The 14702-nt window shown below is 44.1% G+C and overlaps 1 protein-coding gene across 5 annotated transcripts in view; it reads left to right on the forward strand.

Moving 5' to 3' along the window:
* LOC139059227 (cytochrome P450 3A8-like) overlaps positions 1-14702 on the forward strand; it is a 42843-nt gene that overhangs the window by 5645 nt on the left and 22496 nt on the right. For 3 of the 5 annotated variants that reach the window (XM_070537356.1, XM_070537355.1, XM_070537359.1), the window contains 3 exons: positions 1882-1934; positions 3259-3355; positions 5019-5135. In XM_070537356.1, the coding sequence (XP_070393457.1) occupies positions 1882-1934; positions 3259-3355; positions 5019-5135 (267 nt within the window). The remainder of the gene's footprint in view (positions 1-1881; positions 1935-3258; positions 3356-5018; positions 5136-14702) is intronic. The other 2 variants (XM_070537358.1, XM_070537357.1) reach the window with 2 other exon arrangements.

The raw sequence follows: 14702 nt of genomic DNA on the forward strand, positions 1-14702 counted from the left end.
ACTAACCAGATTTGTTTTTGTTTCCCTGTGGCTTTATGTGTCATGACACTACAATGCAGAAGGTGGTCATGTGAGAGCAGAACTTTCGGATGTTTTGGCATTCACCCCTGGGCTGTTTGGTTCCTTGGTTCCTTGGCAGTTCCTTGGTGGTTCCTTGGTTTGCTATGCTGCTACATCGAGCTGTGCAATGAGTAGCAGCACAGGGGACAACCAAGTTGCATTTGATTTCTAGCTGTTGAATACAACGGGGAAAAGCAGAGCAGAGGTTTATTGCTCTCTTATTTTTATCTCCATCGTTTCACTGATTGGAATGTGTTTTGACAGATGGCAGTACTGAACTTTTAGGGGCAAAGGATGCTGCAATGGCATGTTTCTATTGCTGGCCGAGAAATCTTTCAGCTGCCATCAGTTGAATGTGTTATGTATTTAGCTTGTATTCAAGCATGCTTTAATGTCTTAAGACAGACACATTTATTGCTTGTCTTGAGTCCATCCTGGCTCCTGCGAACATGAGGTGTGGCTTTCTTTCACAACTACAGGTTCATTTGATGCTAAAGATGGGAGACTTATATCAAATTTTGCTGCTTCTTGGATTATATGCAGTAATTCCATGTAGATGTAATGCTACAGAAACATGCAAGACATTTATTTCCTATTCACTGCAATGCCATCACTTAGCTCACATGGCATCTTTCTGCCTCAAATCGTTCACAACAGCTCATGCCTGGTGCAGACTGTGCTTCTTTAATCATTGAGCAATAATACTACGGAAATCAATAACCAGGCACGTCTTCAAGGGGTGCCCATCGGGACCGCCCTATCCTTCTCCCCTCCCCCCCCCCCCCCCTACCCACCGATCCCGACATGAAACTCTTTGAATAGAAATACAAGTAGTGATACATTAACTTCTCTCCTTTGAGAGATGCACACCCACTTGCATGCAAAAAAAAGACAATATATACAAATGGTCATAAGCAGGCAACTAAACAACATTACTATGGTTAAAGTCTTTGCTCCTTTCAAGCAAGAGCATCTAGTATCAGTATTGCGGTTCCTTTTCCTCCTCTATACAAGCAGAGGAACTTAGTTTTGGATACATGCAAAGCGACCGACTTCGAAGTAAACTGTGAAGTACTGTGGGTGCATGGTCGGCACACGGAAGTATCGGGCCAATTCTTCTTCTTGCTCAGTAGAGAATTACGACAGGCAAGTAAAGTCCATTCCCTATATTAACAATTTGAGAGCCTCTCTCGAGCATCACTTAGCAAACCACTAGACATCAGGCAACAGTATACAGAGCTTTGAATTCGTCCTACTAAGGCACGTCGCCAAGGGCAACTTTAACTCTTTTGCTTTGGAAAGGCCTTATTGTTCACTGTGTCATTAATTTGCTGCCCCGCTCTAGCATGGCACATGATGCCGGTATAGTGAGCAAATGCAAAGTAAATGCCGAGTAGGTGCAGTGGTGCACGCGAACATTTATAAGGGCATTTGCCCTCACTACTTGCTATGGAAGATGCAAGGCAACTGCAGAGAAAGCGTGCACATGACGCGAGATCCCACTGTCGCCTACATGCAAACACAGCTTACAGTTATGGCATCAAAACATTTCTTGCGTCAATCCACCACTCATGGAGTGTGTCATGGAGGATGCCAAGCAGATGCAGAGCAGACGACGTGGCACAGATGAGTACATTTCGAGGAGCATTCGACCTTTCTATTGGCCAAGAATTTGTGTTGCTTCCACAGTGCTGCAAGGGACTACTGAGGTAGACTATAGGAAGAAGTTCCTTTCTGATCATCTTTCATTGCATCGCAGCATGCTTATTTTATATACCTAGGCACTTAGTTATGCTAACATAGCTTTGGTTTTATTTATAGCCTGTATACTTACCCGACCAAGAGAGGTACCAAAAGTATGGGCGACTGTCTGGGTGAGCAGTCTTGACATCTCATTTCCTTGTGTTAGAAGAGAAACAAATGAAGTTCTTGAAGGCAACATTGGTGCAGCTTGTGTGTGGTGTGTAAGCATTTGTTGAGAGTAGTGATTCTGCCTGGAAAAACGTGAATGAACTGGAGCTACAAGTGCTGTAGCATATTGCAGGGGAAGCATGCTACCGGTGATGGGTGCCACACTGAACATAATAATTGTTGAGAACAGGCAACTGGCCAGTATAGCCTATTGTGACACTTGTATCCCTAAATTTGCAAGTCCGTTTCAACATAATGCTTGATATTAGTTAAGGAAAAAAATAACTGAAACAGGCTAAAAGCTTTAGCTCACTTGAGACTAGGCCTGACCAGCTGTAAGTAGTGTCATGCTCATGTTTTCATTGAACACATGCTGCAGATCCTGTTTTCAGATAGAATATGTACTTAAACCCGGGAGTGGTTCCAATGTTGCGTCCCGTCCTATGAAGGGGCCATGAAAATACTTACAGGACACTGACCTAAGTCAGATACTGTGACCAGTGTAAAGAGTGCATCTTTATACGTTCCGCTACCACGTGCCATCCGTCTCTGGAATGACCTCCCTGATAACATAGCCTCCATATCTAATCCCGACACATTCCGCTCTCAGTTACTCATGCTTTTCCCATTCAATACCGTTCACGAGTGACCAATCTAGTGTATGTTATTGTGCATTTTTGCCATGTTGTATATCATTTTCATAAACGGTATTCCTTTGCTCTGTTAACAGTAACAAGTGTTCGTGTGCCTTCAGATATTGCTTTGTATTCCTAGTGCCTTCAATATTGTGTAACACGGTAATCTTTTTATAGCACTGTTCCTGTTGGAAATTTGTACTTTTTGTACATTTTACTGTTTAATATGCCCCCCTTACTTTATGCCCTGCCATAGGGCCTGTAAGGTTCTTTTGAATAAATACTGTCCAAGTACGATGTACTTTATGTATGTCGTTTTATGTGTCACCACTTTTATCTGTAGTAACATGCTAGGTGAGCTTCTAGGTGAGGCTCTCAAGCTTCCATTAAAGTGTTTCTTTCTCGCTCACATTGGCATTAAAAGAAATTAGGCGTACCCTTGACAGTATTGCACCTGCTCTTTTCGTTTAAACAGCTTTACAGTAAACTTAGTGTAATAATTTAATCCATTATGTGTGGAAGTCTTCTTGCATTTTGTGAAACATGAGGTTCTCGGGGGCTTTTGCAGTGTACATCTGTATTTATTAAAAGCAAATGGGAAGCTTCATCTAATGAAAATGTTAGTGGATGGATTTCTGTGTTTTTTGCTTAGGTTCTTTGAAGCTGCAAAGCCAAGTTTGATAGTTGCAGAGCCAGAACTGGTGAAGCAGGTACTCGTGAAGGACTTTAACTTGTTGCCAAACAGAATGGTGAGAGATGTGCTGCTTTTTTGAGTAACTGTTAATGTTAACTAGAACACATATTGAATATGCTAAATAAACCTGCCTGGTCACTAAATAACACTCTCATTAATGCCTATACTCAATATTTGTATATGCGCTGCAGAATACATGCGTTATTTCTCAAAGACTGCCTGGTGGGAGCTTAGTGGGAGTAAAAGTTGATTGTCGATAAGTCTGCTCACACAAGGCACAAATAAAAATATTTTACTGTGCGGAAGCAGCAATAACCTAAAAGGTTGTGTTTGAGCTGCCATAGCATCATGATGGAATGGCATAAGTACATGTGTAAGTCTTTCTCATGGGGTGGATAAAAGAGATGTGGAGATATTTGGCATGTAGATAGATTAAACAAATTGAAGAACAGATTGGCAAACTAGGATAGTTAGCATAGCCATAACTAAGTGCCAACTTCGAGAATCTAATGTAATGTGACATTGTAGTATAACACTCAAACTGCACACTTTTTAAGGCATTCTCATGGGCAGGTTAACCTCCTCCGTGCCACACTCACCAAATAGCCAAATTATTTTTAAGGACCCCAGTTGCCAACATGTTTTCCTCTGCCAGAATAAAGTCACTTTTGCTTGTGCTGCCCCATGGACTAAGGTACTTAGTCCATGGGGCAGCACAAGGCTTCTGGTAGATGGACAAATGCATCTACCAGAAGCCTGACAAAGTACTGAGACGAAACCAGCTCATCTGTGGCATTGCTAGAAAATGAAAAGTATCGTTGATGAGCTGAGCTCATCCTTGGCCATTTTTACAAGAAACGCGTGGACAGGCCCAACTTGTTCATGGCATGGAAGGGGTTAAAAGGGATATGATAATAAGATGTGGAAGCGAGTTAAAAGACTCTAAGATCAAATATACAAAATTTCAAGGTTGGCAGGTTAAAATGTAGTCAATTGATTGCTCAAATGATCTAATTCAATGTTAAGTGATGCAGAGTTATTTTCAGTTTGGTTCTTAGTCAGCAGTCATTCTCGGTAACCTTTTCACAAAAGACAGCAATATGATGTCTTCAATTTCAGTCACAAAAGTGTTGTCAACATGCCATCATTGTTGTCATGTCATCATGAGGCTGTTCTTATCGTGTTGTCATTGTCATATCATACAGCAGTCATTGTTAGTGTATTGCTGTTGTCACTATCATCATTATGTAAATATTTTCTGTCATGCCGTTGCCTTTGTCATGATGGCTTGTACAGCAAATGACTTAAGGGTGCCGAACGTGTCTACGTCTGTATCTTTTTAAGTCATCATGCAAAAATCGTCACCCTTTTTTAGTTCCTTGTTTACAAACTGTTCAGTTGTATCTTTGTTTGAATAGCAGTAGATGCATTTTAGGCCACAAATAAGCCTTGCAGCTTTGATTTTATCTTTTTCTTGATAATTAGTGGAAATAAAGCTTAAATATAAAGTATTTGGTACTTCATTTGATACGTGGATCAATTTTCATAGTGTCAGTATTACGTTCGCTAACAAAATTTCACTTTTTGAATGCTCCTACAATTTGGGTATCAATAGTCTCAGTAACTAAAAAATGTTAAGCAGGAATTGATAGCCAAGGCCTTCAGAAAGTTGGATGCATTAGGTCTTTGTGCTAGTTCTCATTTGCTGCTTTTCACAGGAAATTGACTTTGGGGATTCTGTAGTCAACAACATGATGGTCATGGCACATGTGGAACGCTGGAGAAAGATAAGGCCGGCATGTAGCCCAGCATTCACGACCGGTAAGCTTCGAAAGGTGTGTCATTATCGTCATTGTTTCCCATTGAACAATTATAGTCGTGAGAGGAGAAGTTACTATACATGAAGGTAACAAAAAGGGGCTGCAGGCCAGTCAGTGTGAAGTAGTCAGAAGGGTTTATGTTAACGTTTGTTGTGAAATTATTACTCAGAATTTAAAAAGCCATGGCTGTTTTGATATAACAGGCCATGAAAAATAAGAAAAAAAAAGGTAAGCACTTGGCATTTGCAAATTACCATAAAAAGGTTAGAGTATGCTTATAAAGATAGGAATTAACACTTGTATTTTTTTCGTGTCCATACAATTTTCTGTTATGCTGGGATTTGCCTTGCTACCATGAGATATGCTAAAACCTTGATCTTTGTAATTGATTCTGTATTTTGTTCTGTTTATGCTCTTTTTCTTTTCCTTGTGTATTACCTTATTGATGTGCTACTGTTGGTTTGAGTTAACTATCGTAATTGTTTTTTCACAGGAGGTCCCGATACAGTCTATGGGACCTCCTTCTGCATACTGAATAACTGTATATGACCAAGCATTTAATGATAAATTTTCATTCTGATTCTGAAATTCTGTGTAAATTGGGGTTTGTTGTTGTGTGTTAGTGACTTACTAAAACTGAAAAGGAAAGAGAGATGAGGTTGACGTTGCCATTAGAGGTATTAGTTTTTGGTGATCTGAATGCTCTGCATGCTTTACAGTAAGCAAGACAGAGATCAAACAATTTTCTTGTTCATGGGAATCTCATGCATTTATGTCTTCTGATTTAGCTTGTGTAATTGTTTTACAGTATATCATCATCTACTTTTGTTCATGCGATGGTAATTATACGGACACTCAAGGTGTGTTCATTTCACCACGCACCATGCTGTTCTGGTATTGATGGCACATGCACAGCCCATGCATGGAGGGTTAGAATTTCTCCTGAGGCACACAGTGCATTTGGCAGCAAAAGCTATGAAGCCAAGTGGATGCACCATGATGCTCACTCAGCTCTGCTGGAGCCAGGGCCGCATTCCAGCTTCCATTGTTGGTGTGAGCATTGTGCGCATGCACATTAGCCTTCTTGCTGAGCAGCTCTGTGCACATGGCACTGTAGTGCATACATTGGTTTGAGAGGAGGGTAAATGTCAAGCTACATCTATCTAATCCTTTGATTGGGCGCAGACAAACTTCAACAATTTTCTGTCTGTGTTATCTCGCGCACTATTGAGGTGTGACACCTGTAACACTGCTGCCAGTGTTATTCGTTGTGCCTGTGTTGTTATGTGCCTGGTATCTGCCAGGGTGCTGTTCTTGCTGGGAAGCAGCAGTTGCCTTGCTTGCTGTGTCATACCATGTCACCTCTGCGTGTTGTGAGAGCACGAGTGCAACACCAAACCTTGCTATTGCTTTCAATGGTCTGCCTTCAGGCAAAACAGCCAATTTTTCCAAACTTATTTTTGTGTGCAGTAGTCCCTCACTTCGCAATTCTTAGCAGGGTGGCACTATAGCACACATCAACAGGCACTACAAAAATGTTCATTTTTACAAAGGCATATGTTACAAGATGCACCAATAAAAGCTGGGGAATTATTCGTGTTCTAAAACCAGCATTTGCTACACAGGGAGCATACAAATCCATCATAACAACCAAGTACAGGTCTGTGTGGTGCAGTGGCGAACGACGCTTCAAAGGGGACGACAAAGTGGTGGCAGAACCATGCAAGCACATGCACCAAGGCGCGTGCACCATTTACAACAGGATGACATTTTCTTGCATGTGTGATCGTGGTGTGGAAAAATAAGCATCAAAAAGAAAACCATGAATCAAGGAGCACTCTAAAAGAGTACTCAGCAAATCTGCAAATTATGCATGGCTCAAGCAGCCTACTGAAGAAAAAGGGATCACATTAGTAGAGCCAGACGGAGCTGAAAAATGGAGCAAGAAAGATGCGTTGCGGCTTATGTCAGATGTCAGCAATCGGTAGGCCAACCATTGCCAGAGGGACCTGGTGAAGTGCTGATGGATAAGGGGACCTCTAAAGGACAAGTCTTCCGCACTTATCACCCACTGACGAACGAGAGCCCAGGAGAGGTCGCCTGCTGTTTCTTCTCAGGAAAATCGTAGGGCGACACGCCATGCCAGCTTTGTGGGACGCCAGCCAAACTGTGAAGTGTTACTTGATCAGAATGCTTTGTAGTCACACTTGGATATATTTCTTGCTTGCCCCCAATGCCCTTTGTCCTCGTATTTACGTTTTTCTTGTTGGAATATATGTTTGTGTGCCGTGCTTGTTGGCATTCCTGTCTTGCTTCCCTCGGAGGCATTTCCAACTCTTACAATTAAGCCCGCTGTCCGAAACAAATTGTAACACTCCATTAGGTTGTACAGTACTAGGTGGATGAGATGAGGGGCAAATATAATAAACATTTCAAGCCATTGTTGCTACAAAGATTATAGCAACATTTTATGATTTGGAAAAAAAAAATCAATATTCAACGGCGTTAGTGCAGAAGGGAAAAGGTATCATTCTTAGACCACGTTTCTGGCCATGCTGAATATTAAAAAGAAAGATATTTGTTCAGTCATTTGAACCTTATAGCCCCATTTGGTTGCTACAAAACCTTAGTCAAGAGCGCACATTCTGTCAAATGAAGGGATCAACACACGTTGAAAGATCAGTAACCAAAGTATGACATGAAACGTTTACTAGAAAACAATGTCTTTGGCTAGGTCAGATTGTGTGTGTAACGCATTCCCAAGGTTGTGTGATACATGTGCTTTAATTAATTATTAAAGCCGCCTTTGGTTTGACCTTTATATTAGACTCCCAGTTTATTGTCGAGCATTCACTGCCCTAAGTAAGGAGTTGTGTTTAGTGCTGCTGCGGCACCGAAAGACAATGAGATATTAATGGACAAACTGTTTAAGTTCAGCAGATCTTGTGAACTATTTTTGGGTTGTGAGTGAAAATTTAGGAACCAAGTTGTGTAATTACTATGTCGTAAGATCATTGAGATCATTTAATTAGGATTAGCTAACTTTCCACCCTTTCTGAGAGTTCAGTGTGCATGTGGCCAGAGCATTTTAGGTTGTTTATATGTATGGCATGGTAATGCAGAAACCATTGACATTAATAAAGACAGATACTTAAAGGGATCCTGGAGCAATTTTGACGATTGTGTACAAGAGCACTAGGTCGGCAGGTTGGTTCCTCCTTGTTGGATCGTTAAGATACATGTGGCATGTCTACTGAATACGACAGCATGCAGTTCGACGGTTGAAACATGAATGTTTAGTGCTTCCGTCTCGGAGCGTATGCATACGAAACGGAGAGAGGGAAGGAAGGACAAGAGAAAACATATCAAATGAAAAATGCACGCACCTTCAGCGCTTGCAAGGCAGTCTGATTACGGCTGACATCACTTCACAACACTTCTGATCATAAGGAGAGAGATTTAAGCACTCCATGTAAAGCGCGTAATGTAATGTTTTAAAAATGTGGTATAGCTACCAATAGCAGCGGTGCCGCTTCCCTGAGTTTTCAGCCGCTCCTTTCCATGCTAAATAGCGTGATGTCACTTGGGCGAGCAATCCACTCGGCTATCCACACGTCACCATGATTGCTATAAACATGTTGCTTCATGAAGCTTATATTTATTAGCATATTCTCACGTAGTTGTGACTGTGAAGAAGGTAGAAAAACTGTGATTGACGAAACTAGAATTTTATTGGATAAACCTGTGCCCTCAAAAGCAGGCTGCACTGAAAGGACAATGATATAGACGAACACAGTCGGCAATTGCCGAAAATCTGATCTGCCAGTTAAGCGCATTTACTTTTATACATGGGTCATCAAAGGTTCCAGAGTAATTGTTGATGCCTGTGTGTCTGCCAGAAAATTCGACACAATTCACGTAGCAAATGCAATCAGATTGCACAAGCTTGAGTGAAAACAGACAGCAGATAGAACCATCGATAACATTCGAGAAACTTCCGATAAATGCAAGTGCGTCCCATGCTGAGCGATAACATTTGTTAGACGGGTAAAAGGAGTCACCCGAAAAAACACAAACAAGCATACGTGTCTGTCCCCCCTCTCAAAAAGAATTGTCCCGATGCTTCAATTAGGAGAATGAAAAAGGACACTTAATAAAAAAAAAGGAATAAATTAACAAAGAAACAAAGTCCAAAGTAACATAGTCCAAAAAAAGAAAGTCCTGAATTCAGCTATGCAAAGCCCCAAGTTCATTAGCACTGGTAGAACAGCTTAAAGGGAAGCTGAAGCGGTTTTCAATTTCCATGAATTGCTGGGATTGGGAAGAACAGACCTAATAATTTACGGTTCCGAAATTTTTTTCTTCGTTTTGTTAACATAAGGGGCGGAAATCGCTTTCTAAATCACCCCCGCGGACACGCCCCCATCGCTTCCCGGAGCGCCGGGTGAGGAGGTTACCAGAGGAGAGAACCGGTGAGAGTGACGTCACTGGCAGGGACTGAGCTGCCGGACCGGCGTGCTGGCATGCCTCTTTCCGTCCTGCGCTTTACTGAACGACGCTACGAGAGATTTGCCGCCGCCGCCGCTCACGTTTGTTTTGCGATTTTCGTAAACTGTTCTTTCCTTCTGTGCTGCGTGAGTGCCTACAGCCAAGGGCGCCCAACATGCCCTCGTTCTGTGCAGCATTCGGCTGCGCAACACACGCGGGCGAGACTATGTGGTGTTTCACAGGTTCCCGAAGCACAAGGAGCTTGCAGCGCAGTGCGGTGAGGAGAGATAAGTTCGTGCCGACGAAATCAACTGTGCTGTGCTCGGACCATTTCCGTGATAGCCGGATAGCCTTACGACAAATGCGGAAACGCGTTGTTGCTAGCGTTGCTATACTCCGTTTCATACATCAGGTGCAACGCTGTGGATGCTTGAGATACTTCTTGCAGTGGCTGCGTTCGCACTTAGAAAAAGTTCGGTGTTTCTTGACCCGATTTTTGAGAAAACTTTTCATATATAAGCTCAGTTCTGAATGAAAAAAAAGAATTTACCCATAGAAACAATCCGTGTACTTATACGGCTGCTAACACGTTCTTTTAAATCAATTTTCTTTTCGGCATTCTTTAATTGCAGCCCGTCGCGGCAGCTTCACGTGCATGCTCGTGCGAGCAAATGCCGCTGGCACGCCGCGAACCATAGACGGAAACGCGCGCAGTAATAAATTTTGGTAAACGGACTTCGTGCGTAGCTTCCACAGCGTTGCACCTGAGGTATAAATTGGAGTATAGGCTTGCCTATAGTGACATTCGACGTACGGTTGCAGTTATGTTTACCACACGGCGGTGCTAAAACTGCCTAATATCTATGTCAACACTAGCATGGAGCATACCGATTATGCATACCAACACTAGCATACCGATTCTTGATCGAGCCACAATCGCAAAGTCGTCAAACCATATTCTGAATATTGCACATATAATCCCCCTGACCATATCGATCTGGATGTGTATGATAAGCAACTTCCATGACTGTACCTCGCAGCACTGCATGTGCGCGCTTTGAAACGCGGCACTTATGTTAGCGATCGTGTATCAACGCTCAGAAAACCACGGGACTTCAGACAAGCAGCGGCAAGGTGCTTGACATCGCGGAATTGTACCCGTGTTTACAATCTAATGAGAAGTTAGTGCTTCGGCATTCTTCCAGCAGCAAGTTCCCAGTGACACTTTAGCGCATTTTTTCTCCCGCCATTGGAACGTGCAGCTACATGAAAAAAAAAAGCATACATAACAGCTAAGATTTCCAGCGCGCGAGAAGGTGTACACATCGCTCTCGCTTTTGGCACACTCAACATCGTCGTTGCCGCCGTTGCCGCCATCGTTTTCCGTATCGACTGTCGGTTCGAACATGTACGGCGAAAATACAAGCTGTCCGAGACAGCGAGAACGTTCCATAATGCTTACAACTCAGCTATGCAGCCAGAACAGAACAGCGTGCTACGCTCTGAAACGGCGGCATGCGGCGGCGCCGACCGGCGACTGCCGCCACTGACGTCACAGCGGCTCCGACCAATCACGGGCAACAGCGGCGTTCGCGCGATACCCTGAGGCGCTGGTGCGCGTTTTCATGAAAAAACAGCCGCTTGCGCTTGTTTCCGCCCTTTTTGAACGAGATATTCGTGTTCAGGGGACTCAAAACTGTAGAATGCCGCAGAGAACTCATTTTTTTCGAAAAGTGTTTCAGCTTCCCTTTAAGTGGTACAACATGGACTATGTCAGGTCATGAGCGGCACCGCTGTGATAGCGAAATGCTGTCTGGCACGACCTCATAATCAAGTGTGCCACTGTGTTGAATGATCTTGTAGGGTCCGAAATAATGTCGCAATAGTTTCTCACTGAATCCTCGTTGGCGTATCGGGGTCCAAACCCAAACACAGTCGCTGGGCTGGTACTCGACGTCACGTCGTCCAAGATTGTAGTGTCGACTGTCGGTCCTCTGCTGGTTCTTGACGCACAGGTGTGCAAGCTGTTGGGCTTCTTCGGTGTGCTGGAGGTAGGCAGTGACATCAACATTTTCTTTGTTGGTGACGTGCGGCAGCATTGTGTCGAGAGTCATTGTTGGGGTCCTTCCGTAAACCAGCTTGAACGCCGCGATCTGGGTTGTTTCTTGCACTGCCGTGTTGTAAGCAAAGGTGACATATGGAAGCATCACATCCCACATCTTGTGTTTGACGTCGACGAACATTGCTAACATGCCGGGAAGCGCCTTGTTCAGTCATTCCTTTAGGTTGTTCTTCTGCGGGTGATAGGCACTGGTCCACTGGTGATTTGTCTGGCTGTACTGCAGGATGGCTTGAGTAAGCTCAGCAGTAAAAGCTGTTCCTCTGTCAGCAATGAGGACTTCTGGCGCACCATGCCACAGCAGGATGCTCTCAATTAAAAATTTGGCTACTTTGGCCGCACTACCTTTATGCAGAGCTTTCATTTTGGCGTAGCGGGTAAGGTAGTCTTTGGCCACGATGATCCACGTATTTTCAGATGTCGACGTCGGAAAGCGCCCCAGCAAATCCATCCCAATCTGCTGAAATGGTCTGCAAGGAGACTCGATCGGCTGTAGTAATCCCGCTGGCCTTGTCGTTGGTGTCTTGCATCACTGGCAGTCTCGACATGTCTTGACATAATGGGAGAAATCGGCAGTCAGGTGTGGCCAGTAATATCTTTCCTGTATCCTTGATAGCATCTGGCAGAATCCAAGGTGCCCAGTGGTCGGAACGTTATGTAGGGCGTGCAGTACTTCTGGACCCAATGCTGAGGGAACAAGAAGGTAGTTGGCGTGGACTGGTGAGAAGTTCTTTATGAGTAGATTATTTTGAAGTTAAGATGAAGACAATCCTTGCCTAAATGGCCTAGGGACGACATTGGTATTCCCTTCCAAATACTCGACAAGGCTTTTTAGCTCGGGGTCTACTCGTTGGTATTCAGCGAAGTCTTCCACGCTTATTATTCCAAGGAAGGCGTCATCATCTTCGTTGTCTTGCGGCGGAGAGTCAACGGGGGCGCGTGATAGGCAGTCAGTATCATAGTGTTTTCGTCCGGGCTTGTAGATTACAGTGATGTCATGTTCTTGTAGTCTGATGCTCCATCTGGCCAGGGGTTTTGAAGGGCCCTCTAAATTCACTAGCGAACACAACGCATGATGGTCGCTGATAACTTTGAATGGCCTGCCATATAGGTAGGGGTGGAATTTTGCTGTAGCCCAAATGATGGCAAGGCATTCCTTTTCGGTCGTAGAATAATTGTCTTCCACTTTTGACAGTGACCAGCTAGCATAAGCAATAACCCGTTCAAGTCCGTCTTTCCTCTGGACTAGGACAGCACCGAGTCCTAGGCTACTGGTGTCAGTGTGGATTTCTGTATTGGCGTCCTCATCAAATTGTGCAAGTACCAGTGGCGACTGCAGGCGTCGGTTGAGTTATTGAAATATGTTGGCCTGCAGCGTTTCTAACTTGCACTCGACATCACATATAGTTAGATGTGTCAGCGGCTCAGCGATGCATGAGAAGTCCTTGACAAAGCGTCTGTAATAGGCGCACATGGCAAGAAACTTGCGCACTGCCTTCTTGTTGATGAGCTGCGGGAACTTTGTGATGGCAGCTGTCTTCTGTTGGTCGGGGTGGACTCCAGATTTGCTGATGACAAAGCCCAGGAACAGAAACTCATCGTAAACGAAGCGGCACTTTTCCGGCTTCAGAGTGAGCCCTGATAAGTTGATGGCCCCTAGTACTGTCACAAGTGGCCTAAGGTGATTGTCGAAGTTTTGCGCGAAGACGACAACGTCATCTACGTAAGCAAGACAGGTCTGCCACTTCAATCCTGCTAACACCGTGTCCATCACGTGCTGGAACATTGCTGGCATCTAGCACAGTCCGAATGACATGACCTTGAACTCATAGAGTCTGTCTGGTGTGATGAAGGTGGTCTTTTCGCAATCTCTCTCGTTGACTTCTATTTGCCAGTAGCAATTGATGTTTGTCGAATCCTCGATGACGTCGAAAAGCAATCTTTATATCATCAGAGAAGACTTCTAAGCTGCTGTTGCTTACTCACGGGGACGCTTGTATTTATGTCGAAGTCTGGTTCGAAAACTATGGTTGTCGAATTAGATGCGGCAGAATCCGAGAGGACAAACGCATTGCTGGTATTCACAATTTCTTCGATGTATGTGATCATCGTACCCTTGTTGACGTGCTTGAACTCCTGGCTGAGTTGGTCAGCATCACTTTCGTTTTTTCTCCAGGCATTTGAACGATCCCTCTTGCCACGCAAATTTCACAATCGAGCAGTAGACGTTGATCACCCTTGATGGCGCCTTCTACGTCTGCGGGTGCTGATGGAAATGACAATGCTAGAGTGAAGCTGGATGTTCACTTCATCTGAGAGCACACTCAAGGTGTGGTGACTACGAGAGCTGTCCAGCAGTATTGATTGATCTTCCAACAGCGTTATCAACTTCGACTTCAGGTCTATGATTGCACCGTGTTGGTTCAGGAAGCCCATGCCGAGTATGACATCTCATAAACACTGCTGGAGGATAACGAAGGTGGTAGGGTAAGTCCGGTCATGAACGGTAATTCTTGCCATACACATTCCAATTGGCGTTATTAGGTGTCCTCCAGCTGTCTGAATTTGAGGGCCTTCCCATGCAGTCTTAACTTTCTTCAACTGGGTGGCGATGTGTCCACTCATGACGGAGTAGTCAGCTCCTGTGTCCACTAAGGTGGTGACTGTGTGGCCGTCGAGAAGCACATCAAGGTTGGTGGCTCTTTGTCTTGCGTTGCAGCTATGTCTTGGTGTCGCATCAAGGCTGCGTTGTGTTGATCTGAAGCTGTAACGTCACGTCGTTAGGTTGTCTTTCATTGGCATATGCTTTGTTTCCAGACTTTGTCGGGATAGCAGCGTCTCGATGGTATGTCGTCGAAACAGGCTTTTCGGCGTCTTCGGCAGTGGCAGAGGATCTTCGTTAGTTCAACAAACAGCAACCGCACTTTTATTGGTTGCTGCTTTTAGTTTTCCGGATATGGGCTTGCAGACCGGCC

The sequence above is a fragment of the Dermacentor albipictus genome, chromosome 4 (assembly GCF_038994185.2).
Source record: "Dermacentor albipictus isolate Rhodes 1998 colony chromosome 4, USDA_Dalb.pri_finalv2, whole genome shotgun sequence".
NCBI classification, from domain to species: domain Eukaryota; kingdom Metazoa; phylum Arthropoda; class Arachnida; order Ixodida; family Ixodidae; genus Dermacentor; species Dermacentor albipictus.